Raw genomic sequence first — 13928 nt, 5'->3', positions numbered from 1 at the left:
GTGCTGACTCCGTGCTAGTTAAAGGAAAGACTATTGAACTGTTCCGCAGAGAGCGTCCCTGGGTTCTCTGGTGTCGTGTCCTCCACGGCCATAGGGCCACCGGGGAAATCGAGATCATCATCGGTGCCTCCGCCCATGGCACAGTGCTGTGGTGGCAGGCTGGGGACGATGGGCTTCAGGAACTTGAACTCGCTGTTGCCCGAGCCCGTGGTGAGGCTGATCTCATAGCAATACGCCTGGGGCAGGGTCCCCACAGCGGCCGCATCAGCCAGGCTGCTCTGCAAGTGCCCGGTGCCATAAAGCACGTGCTCACCCTTCAGCTCCTTTCTCTTGCACACCTTGCGAGTGACAAAGGCTGCTGTGGACACGAGGAAGAGGAGTGAGACGAAGACCAAGGAAATGATTAAATAGGTGGTCAGGGAGCCACCCTCGTCCTCCGTGGCCAGGCTGCTGTGGGGCAGGCGCACGTCTGAGAAGTCCTTGAGCAGGAGTGCACTCAGTGCAGCAGTGGCTGACAGCGGTGGCCGCCCGTTGTCTCGCACCAGGACGACGAGCTTCTGCTTCACGGCGTCCCTCTCCGTCACGGGCCTCCTCAGACTCACCTCCCCGCTTTGGGCACCCACCGCAAACAGCCCGGGGTCAGTGGCCCTCAGCAGGTGGTACGAGAGCCACGAGTTCTGCCCCGAGTCAGCGTCGACGGCCACCACCTTGGTGACGAGGTAGCCTGCCTCAGCTGACATGGGCACCAGCTCGCTGGACGCTGGGCTGCTGTCCTGGGCTGGGTACAGCACCAGCGGCGCATTGTCGTTCTCGTCCACCACAAGCAGGCGGACAGTGACATTGGCACTGAGAGGAGGACTCCCTGCATCGGAGGCGCTCACCGAGACCTCGATCTGCCTCACCCGCTCGTAGTCCAGGGGCCGCAGCACAAACACGTGCCCGTTCTCAGAGTTCACAGAGATGCAGGAGCAGGGAGGCTGCTCTGCGGGCTGGGCTGGGGCCAGGGAATAGGTCACCTTGGCATTGGGCCCCACGTCAGCATCCGAGGCGCTGACGGCTCCAACGAGCACCGTGGGGACGTTGTTCTCATGCACGTACATGGTGTACGATGTCTGGTTGAAGACAGGCGCGTTGTCGTTGACATCGGAGATGTCCACTGTGAAGGTCTGGGTGGTCGTGAGAGGAGGTGACCCCGCATCTGCTGCTGTGACAGTGAGGATGTACCGAGCCATCTCCTCCCGGTCCAGCACGCTCACGGTCACCAGCTCATAGTAATTCTTATAGGCCGGCCGCAGGGAGAACGACAGCTGGTCCTCGAGGGCACAGGAGATCTTCCCATTGGCACCAGCATCCCGGTCCTTGACAGCAAAGAGGGCGACCACTGTCCCGGGTAACACGTTCTCGGGGAGGGGGCTGCTGAAGGAACTGACCACCAGCTCCGGTGCATTGTCATTCACATCCACCACCTCCACCAACACCTTGCAGATTGCTGAGAGGCCCCCGCCGTCCGTGGCCCGCACACTGAGCTCGTGAGTCTCTGCTGCCTCAAAGTCCAGAGGTTTTGTAAGCCAAATTTCACCACTCACAGGGTCAATCACAAATGCTGAGTGGCTCTGGCCCACCACTTGGCTGAACTGATAGGTGATGTCCCCATTAGGTCCTGCGTCCTGATCGGTTGCCACCACACTGAGAACCACAGAGCCCTCTGGGGAGTTCTCCAAAACCTGTGCAGTGTACCGCTCCTGCGTGAATGTGGGAGCGTTGTCATTGACATCCAGAACAACAATGTGGATTTGGGTGGTGCCACTCCTGGGTGGAGAGCCCCCGTCCATGGCAATGAGACTGAAACCCACCTCTGCCTGCTCCTCTCGGTCTAGCGCCTTTTCCAACACCAGTTCCACATATTTGTCTCCATTACTCCGACTCCCGAAGGAGACACTAAAGTACTCGTTCTCGGGAGCGATGCTGTAAGCCTGGACGCCGTTGCTGCCAACATCCAGGTCCCGAGCCCCCTCCAGCGGGAAACGCGAGCCCGGGTCGCTCCTTTCCGGGATCTTCAAAGTGACTCGTTCCTCCGGGAAAGCGGGCGAGTGGTCGTTGATGTCCTCCACGGCCACCTCGACCCGAAAGAACTGTAGGGGGTCGGCCAGCAGCAGCTCCAAGGGGAGCGTGCACGTCCCGGACTGCCCGCACAGCTCCTCCCGGTCCAGCCTCTCCGCCACGACGAGGCGGCCGGTGCCGCGGTCTAAGCGAAAGCGCTGCCGGCCGTCCTCCGAGGCCAGGCGGGCGCGGCGAGCCGAGAGCTGCGCCGGGGCCAGCCCCGCGTCCTCCGCCACGTTGGCTACCACGGAGCCGCTCTCGCCCTCCTCGGCTACGGAGTAGCGGAGGGGCTCGGGGCGAGCGGGCGGCACGGAGAGGAAAGCAGCGAGACAGAGCACTTGCCTTGCGATCGCCATGGCGGGGCGGCGGACAGCCTCCGTCTCGCGGGTCGCCGATCGCCCGCGCAGTCCTCCGCGGAAAGCGGCGCCGGTAGCAGCGCGGCGGGGCGGCGGCCGCTCTCCCTCCCTTGTCGCCGAGTCCGTCAGGCGGCGCGGAGCGCGGCCGCCGTGGCCCGGCAGCGGATGGCCGGGGCACCGCTCGCCGCCCTGCTCGGCTCGGCTCGGCTCGGCTCGGCTCGGCTCGGCTCGGCTGCGCTGGGCTGCGCTGGGCTGTGCTGGGCTGGGCTGTGGCGGGCAGCGCCGGGCCGGGCTCGGCCGCCTCCCCGCCCGCAGCCGCTCGCTCGGCGCCGCCTTGGCCGGGAGCACCACCCTGCGGCCCGCGGCGGGACTGCGCCCGCCGCCGCCCGCTGCCCGCGCTGCCGGCTCGCCCCGGCACACGGCCCCGTGCGCACCCGCGCGGCTGCCGGCCGCTCGCCCGCCTCGGGACCCGCGGCTGAAGGGATTCAACAGGCCCCGGACGGACCGCGCACGGACACTGCCTTGTCCACACAATAGTACCGCCACCAGGTCCATCTGTCTCCCGTTCAGAGAGAAGGAGACTGTGTCAAAGCCTTGCAGGGGCCCCCAAAGCTGACACCCGAAGCTCTTGTCCCCTGACGCAGTCACTCCATCACAGAAGGCCACCACGCTGCTCAGGCAAGACTTGCCCTTGGGGAAGCCGTGCTGCCTGTCTCCAGTCACCTCCCTGTCCTCCAGGTGCCTGAGCGTAGCTTCTAGGAGGATCCATTCCATGAGCTTCCCAGGCACAGAGGTGATGCTGACAGGCTGGTAGTTCCCAGGGTCCTCCAAGATACCCTTTTTGAAAATGGCTGCAATGCTTCTCTTCTTCCAGTCACCGGGGACTTCTCCCATCTGCTGTGACTTTTCCAGAATCCTGCAGGGTGGCTTGCTACTACATCAGTCAATGCCCTCAAGACTCTGGGATGCATCTCGCTGGGTCCCATAGACTTGTGTATGTTCAGGTTCCTCAGGTGCTCTTGAACCTCATCTTCTCCTACAGTGGGAGGGACTCTGCTCCCCCAGTCTGTGCCTTGATGTCCATCCACTCAGGAGATGTGGGAAGAGAGACTGCCAGTGAAGACTGAGGCAGAAATTTGTGGAGTACCTCAGTCTTCTCTGTTGTTACCAGTTTGCTGGTTTTGTTCACTGGGGACTGCACTTTCTTTGACCTTCCTGTTCTGTCTGAAATACCCATGGAAGCCCTTCTTAATATTCTTGCTGTTCCTGGCCAAGCTCAGCTCCAGATACCCCTTGGCCTTCTGATCCTATCCCTACACAACTGGGCAATGTCCCTATACTTTTCCCAGGACACCTGTCCCTGCTCCCACTGCCTCTGCATTTCCTTCTTGCCTTAGTTTGACCAGCAGGTCTTTACTCAGCCATGCTGGTCTCCTGCCTTCCTTTCTTGATTTCTTACACGTGGGGGTTGGAGGTTTTGGGCTCTTTAGAAAGCATCCTTATAGATCTGCCTCTTCTGTTCTGCTCCCTTGTCCCTGAGGGCAGTTTCCCAGGGTGTGCCATTGACTGACTCCTTGAACAGCTGGAACTTTTTTTTTTCCAATAATTCAGGCTCCTGCCTCTTGCTCCGTTTCCACAGCTGTAACCACCCCCACAGCGCATTTGCCACCATCCATGACTCAGTATAGGGGTAGAGCACTGGCCACTTTTCTCGCTCAGCGCTATTCAAGGCCAGCTGGATGCTTTCACTTCTGCGAACTGACTCGATACACCTTCTACTTCAGCAGCTTCTGCGCGACTCCACACAGCTGCTTTTCACCTTCCATGTTTCCCCACAATACAACAGGACCCATCGCTAAACAGGGCACATCGCTTCTCATTATCCAGTAGTTTATTATATGTGGGGCCTCTTCAGCACGCGTCACCTCTTCCTCTGGCACCATTCCAAAATCTCTGCCTTCTGGCCAGTTTGTAATCACTTCCAATATTCCTGGAAGGCTGGGGCTCCCTGTTTGAGTCTGTTGTGTGATTAATGCGACCCATTTACTCCACGTGGCATCAGTTGCGTTGTGTGTAGCGGGGACACTCCCTTTGAACATCCAGCCCAGCACTGGCAGTCGGGGAGCCAGGAGGAGCTGTGCTTCAGTCCCGGTCACCTCTGAAGCAGCTCAGACCCCTTCATATGTTGCCAGTATCTCCTTTTTGGTTGGAGTATAGAGGTCTTCTGATCCTCTGTATCCCTGACTCCAAAACCCCAGGGTCGACCCCGAGTCTCCCCTGGTGCTCTCTGCCAGAGACTCCAGGTAGGGCCGTTCTTCCCGGCTGCAGTGTAGAGCACATTTTTAACATCTTGTCCTGTCCAAACTGGCCCGAGGGCTATTGCATGGACTATTTCCTTTTTAATTTGTTCAAAAACTTGTTCTTGCTCCAGGCCTCATATAAAACCATTCTTTTTCTAGGTCACTTGATAGGGAGGGCTGACAATCTGACTGTAATTTGGAATGTGCTGTCTCCAGAAACCCACAAGACCTAAGAAAGCTTGCATTTCCTCTCTGTTAGTTGGTGGGGACATAGCTGTTATTTTATTAATCACCTCCATTGGAATCTGACGATGTCCCTCTTGTCATTTTACTCCTAAAAACTGAATCTCTTGTGCAGGTCCCTTGACCTTACCACACTTAATGGCAAGAATTCTCTCAGAAGGCTTTGGACAATTTTCTCCCCTTTCTCAAAAAATGCTTCTGCTCTATTACCCCATACGCTGATGTCATCAATGTACTGTAAGTACTCTGGGGCTTCACTCTGTTCCAGTGCAGTCTGGATCAGTCCATGGCAAATGGTGGGGCTGTGTTTCCACCCCTGCGACAGTTGATTCCAGGTGTGTTGGACACCCCTCCAGGTAAAAGCAAGCTGTGGCCTGCACTCTGCTGCCAGAGGAATGCAGAAAAATGCCTTAGCAATATCGATCATGGCGTACCACTTGCTTGCCTTCCACTCTAGTTCATGTTGCAGTTCCAACACGTCTGGCACGGCAGCACTCAGCGGTGCCGTGACTTCATTCAGGCCACGATAGTCCACTGTCAGTCTCCACTCTCCATTAGACTTTCGCACTGGCCATATGGGGCTGTTAAAGGGGCAGCGCGTCTTGCTGATGACTCCTTGGCTCTCTAGCTGACGAATCAGTTGATGGACAGGGATTACAGAGTCTCGACTGGTGCGATATTGCCGTTGGTGCACCGTTGTAGTGGCAATTGTTCTTTGACCCTCAGCAATCCCACAACAGAAGGATCCTCTGAGAGACCAGGTAACACAGACGGCTGTTTAGATTCTTCTGTTTCCAAGGCAGCTATACCAAAAGACCACCAATACACTTTTGGGTCCTTAAAATACCCTCTTCTGACATAATCTATGCCAAGAATACATGGAGTGTCTGGGCCAGTCACAATGGGGTGTTTTTCCTACTCTTTTCCACTTAGGCTCACCTTGGCCTCCACTACAGTCAGTTGTTGAGACCCCCCTGTCACTCCTGAAATACCAATGGGCTCTGCCCCTTTAAAATTTGACGGTATTAGGGTGCATTGAGCACCAGTGTCCACTAAAGCCTTCTACTGCTGGGGGTCAGACGTGCCAGGCCATCGAATGCACACAGTCCAGTAAACTCGGTTCTCCCTGTCCTCCGCCTGGCTGGAGGCAGGGCCCCTCTAATGTTGATCATAATACTCGCTAACGACAAATGGGTTAGTGTGGTGTGCACGGGTTTCAGCCTCATCTTGATCACTCACTGCTTGTGAATACAAATCACAAGTTCTTCTCATAGGATTGTGAGCAGAGTCAACCTTTCTGCTCAGTTTGGGCACTTGATTACTGGAAAGCGGAGCAGCATTTCTTCTAAAAGAACCCCGTTTTGTACTCGTTCTTCCTTCCAACTCACATACCCGCTCTTCTAGGAGGTAGGTCGGTTTTCCATCCCGTTTCTTCATGTCTTCTCCACAGTCATGCAGGCAATGCCACAGCTTCCCCCGTGGTGTGTAACAGTTCTCTCGAGTAGAGAAATGACTGTTCCTCATAGCCAAGATTCTAGTCCGTGCAGGTGGGCAGTAGGACATGTCCTCTTTAAAGTGCTGGAATTCTTCAGATAATTTCTCCACAGCCGCGATGAGGGAGGAAGAGAGACTTTCTTCCTACTGTTGTAGTCGGTGAGCCAATTCATCCACTTTGTCCCTTTTTGTCTCTCCAGCCCATTACTTCTAACGCATTGGCATATGATGATGGTGTTCTCTGTACAAACTTCCACCACATGGGCCAGGTACATCGGACTTCATCTGGATCTGTGGGTAGCCGTGCATTATCTGGGTCATAGTAAAGCATTTCCCACACTGCTAGCTCCCTCAAGTGTTGAATCCCTCTCTCCACAGCGGTCCACTTACTTGGATGACATACAAAACCTTCCTTGAAGGGATACCTCTCCCTCACACTTGACAGGAGTCGCCTCCAGAGACAAGATTTTGTGTCTCCTTTCCAATGGCTTTGCCGATGCCCCCTTCCCTAGAAAGGGATCCCAGCTGCCTGGCCTCCCTGCCCTCTAATTCCACACTGCTGGTCCCACTATCCCAGCATCTGAGCAGTCAGGTAACGAGTTGCTCACCTGGATGGTGGCTGAAATCTTTTCGCATGTCTCGCAGCTCACTCAGGGATAAGCATCCAGTGACTATCACTGGCTCTGCCTCCTCTTCCTGTTCTTGTGACGGGCCTGGTTCATCCTCACCCTGTACACTGTGAGGGGATTTTCTTCTGTATTTCTTCTTATGTCTGGCAGCAACTGACTCCGTCATGGGTTGGTTCTCTGGTTCAGCTGCAGCGCCCGGCCCCGGGCTTGTAGTGGCTGCAGTTTCTGTTACTTTTTTACCAGATCCAGAGCCCTTCTCTTCCTCTTGAGGGTGCTGAACAGTGTTTAATAGCACCCGGTAAGCGTGGGCCAGGCCCCAGCATGTTGCAGTGAGCTGTGTCTCTCTGGAATCACCCGGGCAACAACATACTTTTTCCAAATATTTTACTACTTCCTCAGGATTCTGCACCTCTTCAGGAGTGACGTTGCGATACACTGGATGTACCCACTGTTCTAGGTACTTGCCCATGTTACTCCACACCCCCGGCCACTCATAATTCTCCAAACTTGGGGTAGATTTCCAGGTGATACTCTTAAATAGTTGCTTAATCCTGAGCAAAACCTGAACCACATGCAGGAACACACTAGCTCCTAGCAGTAAGATGACCATGTTAATGTCAACATTCCAAGGATATCTGAAATTCTTGAATGTCTCAAACATAATTGTAGATAGCTCCAGGACCGATGACTGCGCCCTGTCATAGATCAGCATTACAAAGTACAGCAAAACCAAAATCTTAACCCAAGTCTCAGGGACTGTGAGCAACAGCATGGGAAATACGTATTGCAAGTGAGGTGAGAAAATCTTAAGGAGCCAAGTAATCAACATTATTACCCATTCTGTCATTATCTCAAACCTCAGGCCCCAGGTTGGGCACAAGAAAGACTGTCGAGGCTTGAACTCGGCCAGTAGCCAATCATCGTGTGGCCAGTTGTTTATTTCCACCCACCCCTCCCTCGCCCCCAGGGAAATAGGGTGGGACACAAAAAAAAAAAATCGTAGGTGACAATAAAAATAAAAAAGTAACAGTAAGAAGACAACAGTAACAATAGTAAGTCCAAACAGGTAAAATGCAGCAGTGGATCACCAACCGGTGACTGGTACGCAGCCCGCCCCCGCCAGCAGCGAACAGACCGCACCAGAAATCCCACTGCGCTGACTGGGGAACTGAAACAGAAACAGGGCATGAGCGAGCACGAATCTGCCTACGTACTGAGCATGACGTCCTATGATATGGAATACTGCAACGACAGATCTGGGCCTGGCCCTGTACCTGTGCTCACTCTCAGCCCAAGCAAAGTTAACTCTATCCTGGCTGAAACCAGGACAGTCACGCAATTGGAAGAGATTAGCACAGAGAGTCCTTCAGAGGTGGAGGACCCTGAGCAGAGCAGCTTCACACAGGACTCCAGCCACGCACAGCATGCCATGCAGAGCCCTGTCATGGAAAAGAAAGAGTGCCTCTGCTTCAGGCATTCCAAATATTACAGGCCTTTCCTGCAAGACAGCAATTCTACTCATCATTTCTACTGTCACAGTAAAAGAAGTTCCCCTGTGCACGTCTTGCTCGCAGGTGTCTTTCTCTCCAGGAGCAAGTGGGAGCTGCCTGTAGGTTCCTCGGTTACAGGGAGCTGGCGGAGTTTGTCCTGCTGCCCAGGGATTTATGCAGCACAAAGCAGAACAGCACAGCACAGGCCTGCGCCTTCCCAGATTCACTGGATAATGGACCATTCACTCCTCGATGTACAAGAGTCGTGTGGTCAGTATCGCTACACCAGCCTCTCCTCAAGACTTCCCTTTTTATCGGGGCCTTTGTGGAAGGGACGGCTGTAGTCCTCTGCATTTCCTGAGAGGGAATCCTCTCCCTGCTACTAGATTTCACCAAACTCATGGGGCTCCCCCAGATACTCTCCAAAGGAACACGTATGCTGTCTTTGTCCCATCCATCTCCTGAAAACCTTTAGAATTAAAATACTTTGTGCTGAAAAACCTCAGAGTTGCCACCTGCAGCTGGAGCTGTTGGGAGAATTGGCAGCGTTGCTCACCCACCTCACTGCACTGCAGAGGCCTTTGCACATCCACGGACCCTGTCAGGGGAGGGGACAGTTTCCCCTCACCTGGATCTAACTGGGCTCTGTCACAGCCAAGAGCTCAGTGCTCAGAAGACCCACAGAGTCCTAACAGCATTTCCCTGCTCCCCATGATTTTCCCAAATGCTCTATCGGCCTTGTCTCCAAACTGAAGGAATGTACCCATTGAACTTAACTTCAGCCAAGGCACAAAAGGAGAAAAAAACTCCCAGCCTTTTGAAAACCTTGTCAGAACTTTCCCAGGAAGAACATCTCTACAAAGACCACTGTCTCCACACAAGGCATTCAGGCATTCCCTTTATTTCTCGTTTACACACAAGGGTATCCCGGCTTACAACGATACACTTCATAACTGCGGCAGAACACAGCGTGAGGGCTTCCAAATATTCCATGTCACATGGCCTTCGCTCAAACAATCTGTTATTATACCTGGGGTGACAGTCCTTCTGAAGAGGAATAGGCAAAACAATGCTAAACGAAGCTCACAGACTAGAAGGAGAAAGGGCAAAAAGGAGAATGCAAATGCTCTAACACAAACCCAGAAAATCATATCGGGACAGCTTGCCACTGCCATCCACAAACCTCTGAGTTCAGCAACAACAATGACAAGACCAAACTCAACGGCTCTTTCCAAGTTCATCTCAGTTCTGCCTTCAGACAAAGTCCTCTGAAGCAACTTGTGGACTTTCCTTGCAATGCACCCAAAGGCAATGAACACGTTTGCCCAACTCTGAACACTTCCAGCCTATGCCAACACCGTTGGTGCTGCTCTATTTCCAAGGCAATCCCAAAGAGGCAGCCCACACGCCCAACCCCCTCTCATGGGCCAAAGGAAGATCTCGTGTGTTCTGCTGCTCTCCCCTAGAGAAGATGCGACTGCTGTCCTCAGAGGGTCCCAATACCCTTCATGCCCACCGAGCGGGAATTGTGCACATCGCAATAGTTAGGTGTGAGCAACTCCCTGCTTCTCCAGGCAGCACCAGTGCAGCGTATACAGACACACAGATATCCCGGAGCCAGAGAAGAACGAGCCCCATATTTGCACCACATGGTGACACAGTACTCACAACTTCCTTGATTTTTGGACCAGGGACAAGGGCTACGTGCATTTCTGTGAGCATGTGAGTTGTCTGTCTGAACATCCCATCACATTACAGCATGGAATAAGAGGCTCCACGGTCTTGGCTCATTGTAAGGGAGACAAAAATTTAGCAGAGAACCCTGGAAACAACCCCAGTCTGGAAGCATTTCAGAAATGTCCATAAGGGATCTGAAAAATTTCCTGAGTGATGAAGCAGTACTTTCTTTTGTTTGGTTGGTTTGGAGGTGGAGAGAACCTTTCATATGAATTCAAATTTGTTGGAAATCAGTGACACCAATGGCAAATGCAGATTTACTCTGGAGGAACCACTGCCACACGCTATAGCTCGGATCCATTCCTATCACGAGGCACAAAGCCTCTGGCCGTGCTGACTCCGTGCTAGTTAAAGGAAAGACTATTGAACTGTTCCGCAGAGAGCGTCCCTGGGTTCTCTGGTGCCGTGTCCTCCACGGCCATAGGGCCACGGGGGAAATCGAGATCATCATCGGTGCCTCCGCCCATGGCACAGTGCTGTGGTGGCAGGCTGGGGACGATGGGCTTCAGGAACTTGAACTCGCTGTTGCCCGAGCCCGTGGTGAGGCTGATCTCATAGCAATAGGCGTGGGGCAGGGTCCCCGCAGCGGCCGCATCAGCCAGGCTGCTCTGCAAGTGCCCGGTGCCATAAAGCACGTGCTCACCCGTCAGCTCCTTTCTCTTGCACACCTTGCGAATGACAAAGGCTGTTGTGGACACGAGGAAGAGGAGTGAGACGAAGACCAAGGAAATGATTAAATAGGTGGTCAGGGAGCCACCCTCGTCCTCCGTGGCCAGGCTGCTGTGGGGCAGGCGCACGTCTGAGAAGTCCTTGAGCAGGAGTGCGCTCAGTGCAGCAGTGGCTGACAGCGGTGGCCGCCCGTTGTCTCGCACCAGGACGACGAGCTTCTGCTTCACGGCGTCCCTCTCCGTCACGGGCCTCCTCAGACGCACCTCCCCGCTTTGGGCACCCACCGCAAACAGCCCGGGGTCAGTGGCCCTCAGCAGGTGGTACGAGAGCCACGAGTTCTGCCCCGAGTCAGCGTCGACGGCCACCACCTTGGTGACGAGGTAGCCTGCCTCAGCTGACATGGGCACCAGCTCGCTGGACGCTGGGCTGCTGTCCTGGGCTGGGTACAGCACCAGCGGCGCATTGTCGTTCTCGTCCACCACAAGCAGGCGGACAGTGACATTGGCACTGAGAGGAGGACTCCCTGCATCGGAGGCGCTCACCGAGACCTCGATCTGCCTCACCCGCTCGTAGTCCAGGGGCCGCAGCACAAACACGTGCCCGTTCTCAGAGTTCACGGAGATGCAGGAGCAGGGAGGCTGCTCTGCGGGCTGGGCTGGGGCCAGGGAATAGGTCACCTTGGCATTGGGCCCCACGTCAGCATCCGAGGCGCTGACGGCTCCAACGAGCACCGTGGGGACGTTGTTCTCATGCACGTACATGCTGTACGATGTCTGGTTGAAGACAGGCGCGTTGTCGTTGACATCGGAGATGTCCACTGTGAAGGTCTGGGTGGTCGTGAGAGGAGGTGACCCCGCGTCTGCTGCTGTGACAGTGAGGATGTACCGAGCCGTCTCCTCCCGGTCCAGCACGCTCACGGTCACCAGCTCGTAGTAATTCTTATAGGCCGGCCGCAGGGAGAACGACAGCTGGTCCTCGAGGGCACAGGAGATCTTCCCATTGGCACCAGCATCCCGGTCCTTGACAGCAAAGAGGGCGACCACCGTCCCGGGTAACACGTTCTCGGGGAGGGGGCTGCTGAAGGAACTCACCACCAGCTCTGGTGCGTTGTCATTCACATCCACCACCTCCACCAACACCTTGCAGATTGCTGAGAGCCCCCCGCCATCCGTGGCCCGCACACTGAGCTCGTGAGTCTCTGCTGCCTCAAAGTCCAGAGGTTTTGTAAGTCGAATTTCACCACTCACAGGGTCAATCACAAATGCTGAGTGGCTCTGGCCCACCACTTGGCTGAACTGATAGGTGATGTCCCCATTAGGTCCTGCGTCCTGATCGGTTGCCACCACACTGAGAACCACAGAGCCCTCTGGGGAGTTCTCCAAAACCTGTGCAGTGTACAGCTTCTGTGTGAATTTGGGAGCGTTGTCATTGACATCCAGAACGACAATGTGGATTTGGGTGGTGCCACTCCTGGGTGGAGAGCCCCCGTCCTTGGCAATGAGACTGAAACCCACCTCTGCCTGCTCCTCTCGGTCTAGCGCCTTTTCCAGGACCAGTTCCACATATTTTTCATCCATACTCTGACTCCCGAAGGAGACACTAAAGTACTCATTCTCGGGAGCGATGCTGTAAGCCTGGACGCCGTTGCTGCCAACATCCAGGTCCCGAGCCCCCTCCAGCGGGAAACGCGAGCCAGGGTCGCTCGTTTCCAGGATCTTCAAAGTGACTCGTTCCTCCGGGAAAGCGGGCGAGTGGTCGTTGATGTCCTCCACGGCCACCTCGACCCGAAAGAACTGCAGGGGCTCGGCCAGCAGCAGCTCCAAGGGGAGCGTGCACGTCCCGGACTGCCCGCACAGCTCCTCCCGGTCCAGCCTCTCCGCCACGACGAGGCGGCCGGTGCCGCGGTCTAAGCGAAAGCGCTGCCGGCCGTCCTCCGAGGCCAGGCGGGCGCGGCGAGCCGAGAGCTGCGCCGGGGCCAGCCCCGCGTCCTCCGCCACGTTGGCTACCACGGAGCCGCTCTCGCCCTCCTCGGCTACGGAGTAGCGGAGGGGCTCGGGGCTAGCGGGCGGCACGGAGAGGAAAGCAGCGAGACAGAGCACTTGCCTTGCGATCGCCATGGCGGGGCGGCGGACAGCCTCCGTCTCGCGGGTCGCCGATCGCCCGCGCAGTCCTCCGCGGAAAGCGGCGCCGGTAGCAGCGCGGCGGGGCGGCGGCCGCTCTCCCTCCCTTGTCGCCGAGTCCGTCAGGCGGCGCGGAGCGCGGCCGCCGTGGCCCGGCAGCGGATGGCCGGGGCACCGCTCGCCGCCCTGCTCGGCTCGGCTCGGCTCGGCTCGGCTCGGCTCGGCTCGGCTGCGCTGGGCTGCGCTGGGCTGTGCTGGGCTGGGCTGTGGCGGGCAGCGCCGGGCCGGGCTCGGCCGCCTCCCCGCCCGCAGCCGCTCGCTCGGCGCCGCCTTGGCCGGGAGCACCACCCTGCGGCCCGCGGCGGGACTGCGCCCGCCGCCGCCCGCTGCCCGCGCTGCCGGCTCGCCCCGGCACACGGCCCCGTGCGCACCCGCGCGGCTGCCGGCCGCTCGCCCGCCTCGGGACCCGCGGCTGAAGGGATTCAACAGGCCCCGGACGGACCGCGCACGGACACTGCCTTGTCCACACAATAGTACCGCCACCAGGTCCATCTGTCTCCCGTTCAGAGAGAAGGAGACTGTGTCAAAGCCTTGCAGGGGCCCCCAAAGCTGACACCCGAAGCTCTTGTCCCCTGACGCAGTCACTCCATCACAGAAGGCCACCACGTTGCTCAGGCAAGACTTGCCCTTGGGGAAGCCGTGCTGCCTGTCTCCAGTCACCTCCCTGTCCTCCAGGTGCCTGAGCGTAGCTTCTAGGAGGATCCATTCCATGAGCTTCCCAGGCACAGAG

At 56.6% G+C, this 13928-nt stretch overlaps 2 protein-coding genes across 2 annotated transcripts; both read right to left on the bottom strand.

Moving 5' to 3' along the window:
• Positions 1–14: 14 nt before the first annotated feature.
• LOC141949954 (protocadherin beta-15-like) lies at positions 15–2695 on the bottom strand. The gene has a single exon (XM_074884142.1). It carries the CDS (start codon positions 2454–2456, stop codon positions 15–17), a length of 2442 nt encoding a protein of 813 aa, XP_074740243.1. The 5' UTR covers positions 2457–2695.
• A 7885-nt stretch (positions 2696–10580) lies between these two features.
• On the bottom strand, positions 10581–13374 carry LOC141949651 (protocadherin beta-15-like). The gene has a single exon (XM_074883508.1). The coding sequence runs from the start codon at positions 13133–13135 to the stop codon at positions 10694–10696; it is 2442 nt and encodes an 813-aa protein (XP_074739609.1). The 5' UTR covers positions 13136–13374; the 3' UTR covers positions 10581–10693.
• Between the last annotated feature and the right edge of the window lie 554 nt (positions 13375–13928).

This window comes from Strix uralensis, chromosome 14, assembly GCF_047716275.1.
Source record: "Strix uralensis isolate ZFMK-TIS-50842 chromosome 14, bStrUra1, whole genome shotgun sequence".
Lineage (NCBI taxonomy): Eukaryota > Metazoa > Chordata > Aves > Strigiformes > Strigidae > Strix > Strix uralensis.
This window is presented reverse-complemented; position numbering and strand designations above follow the sequence as displayed.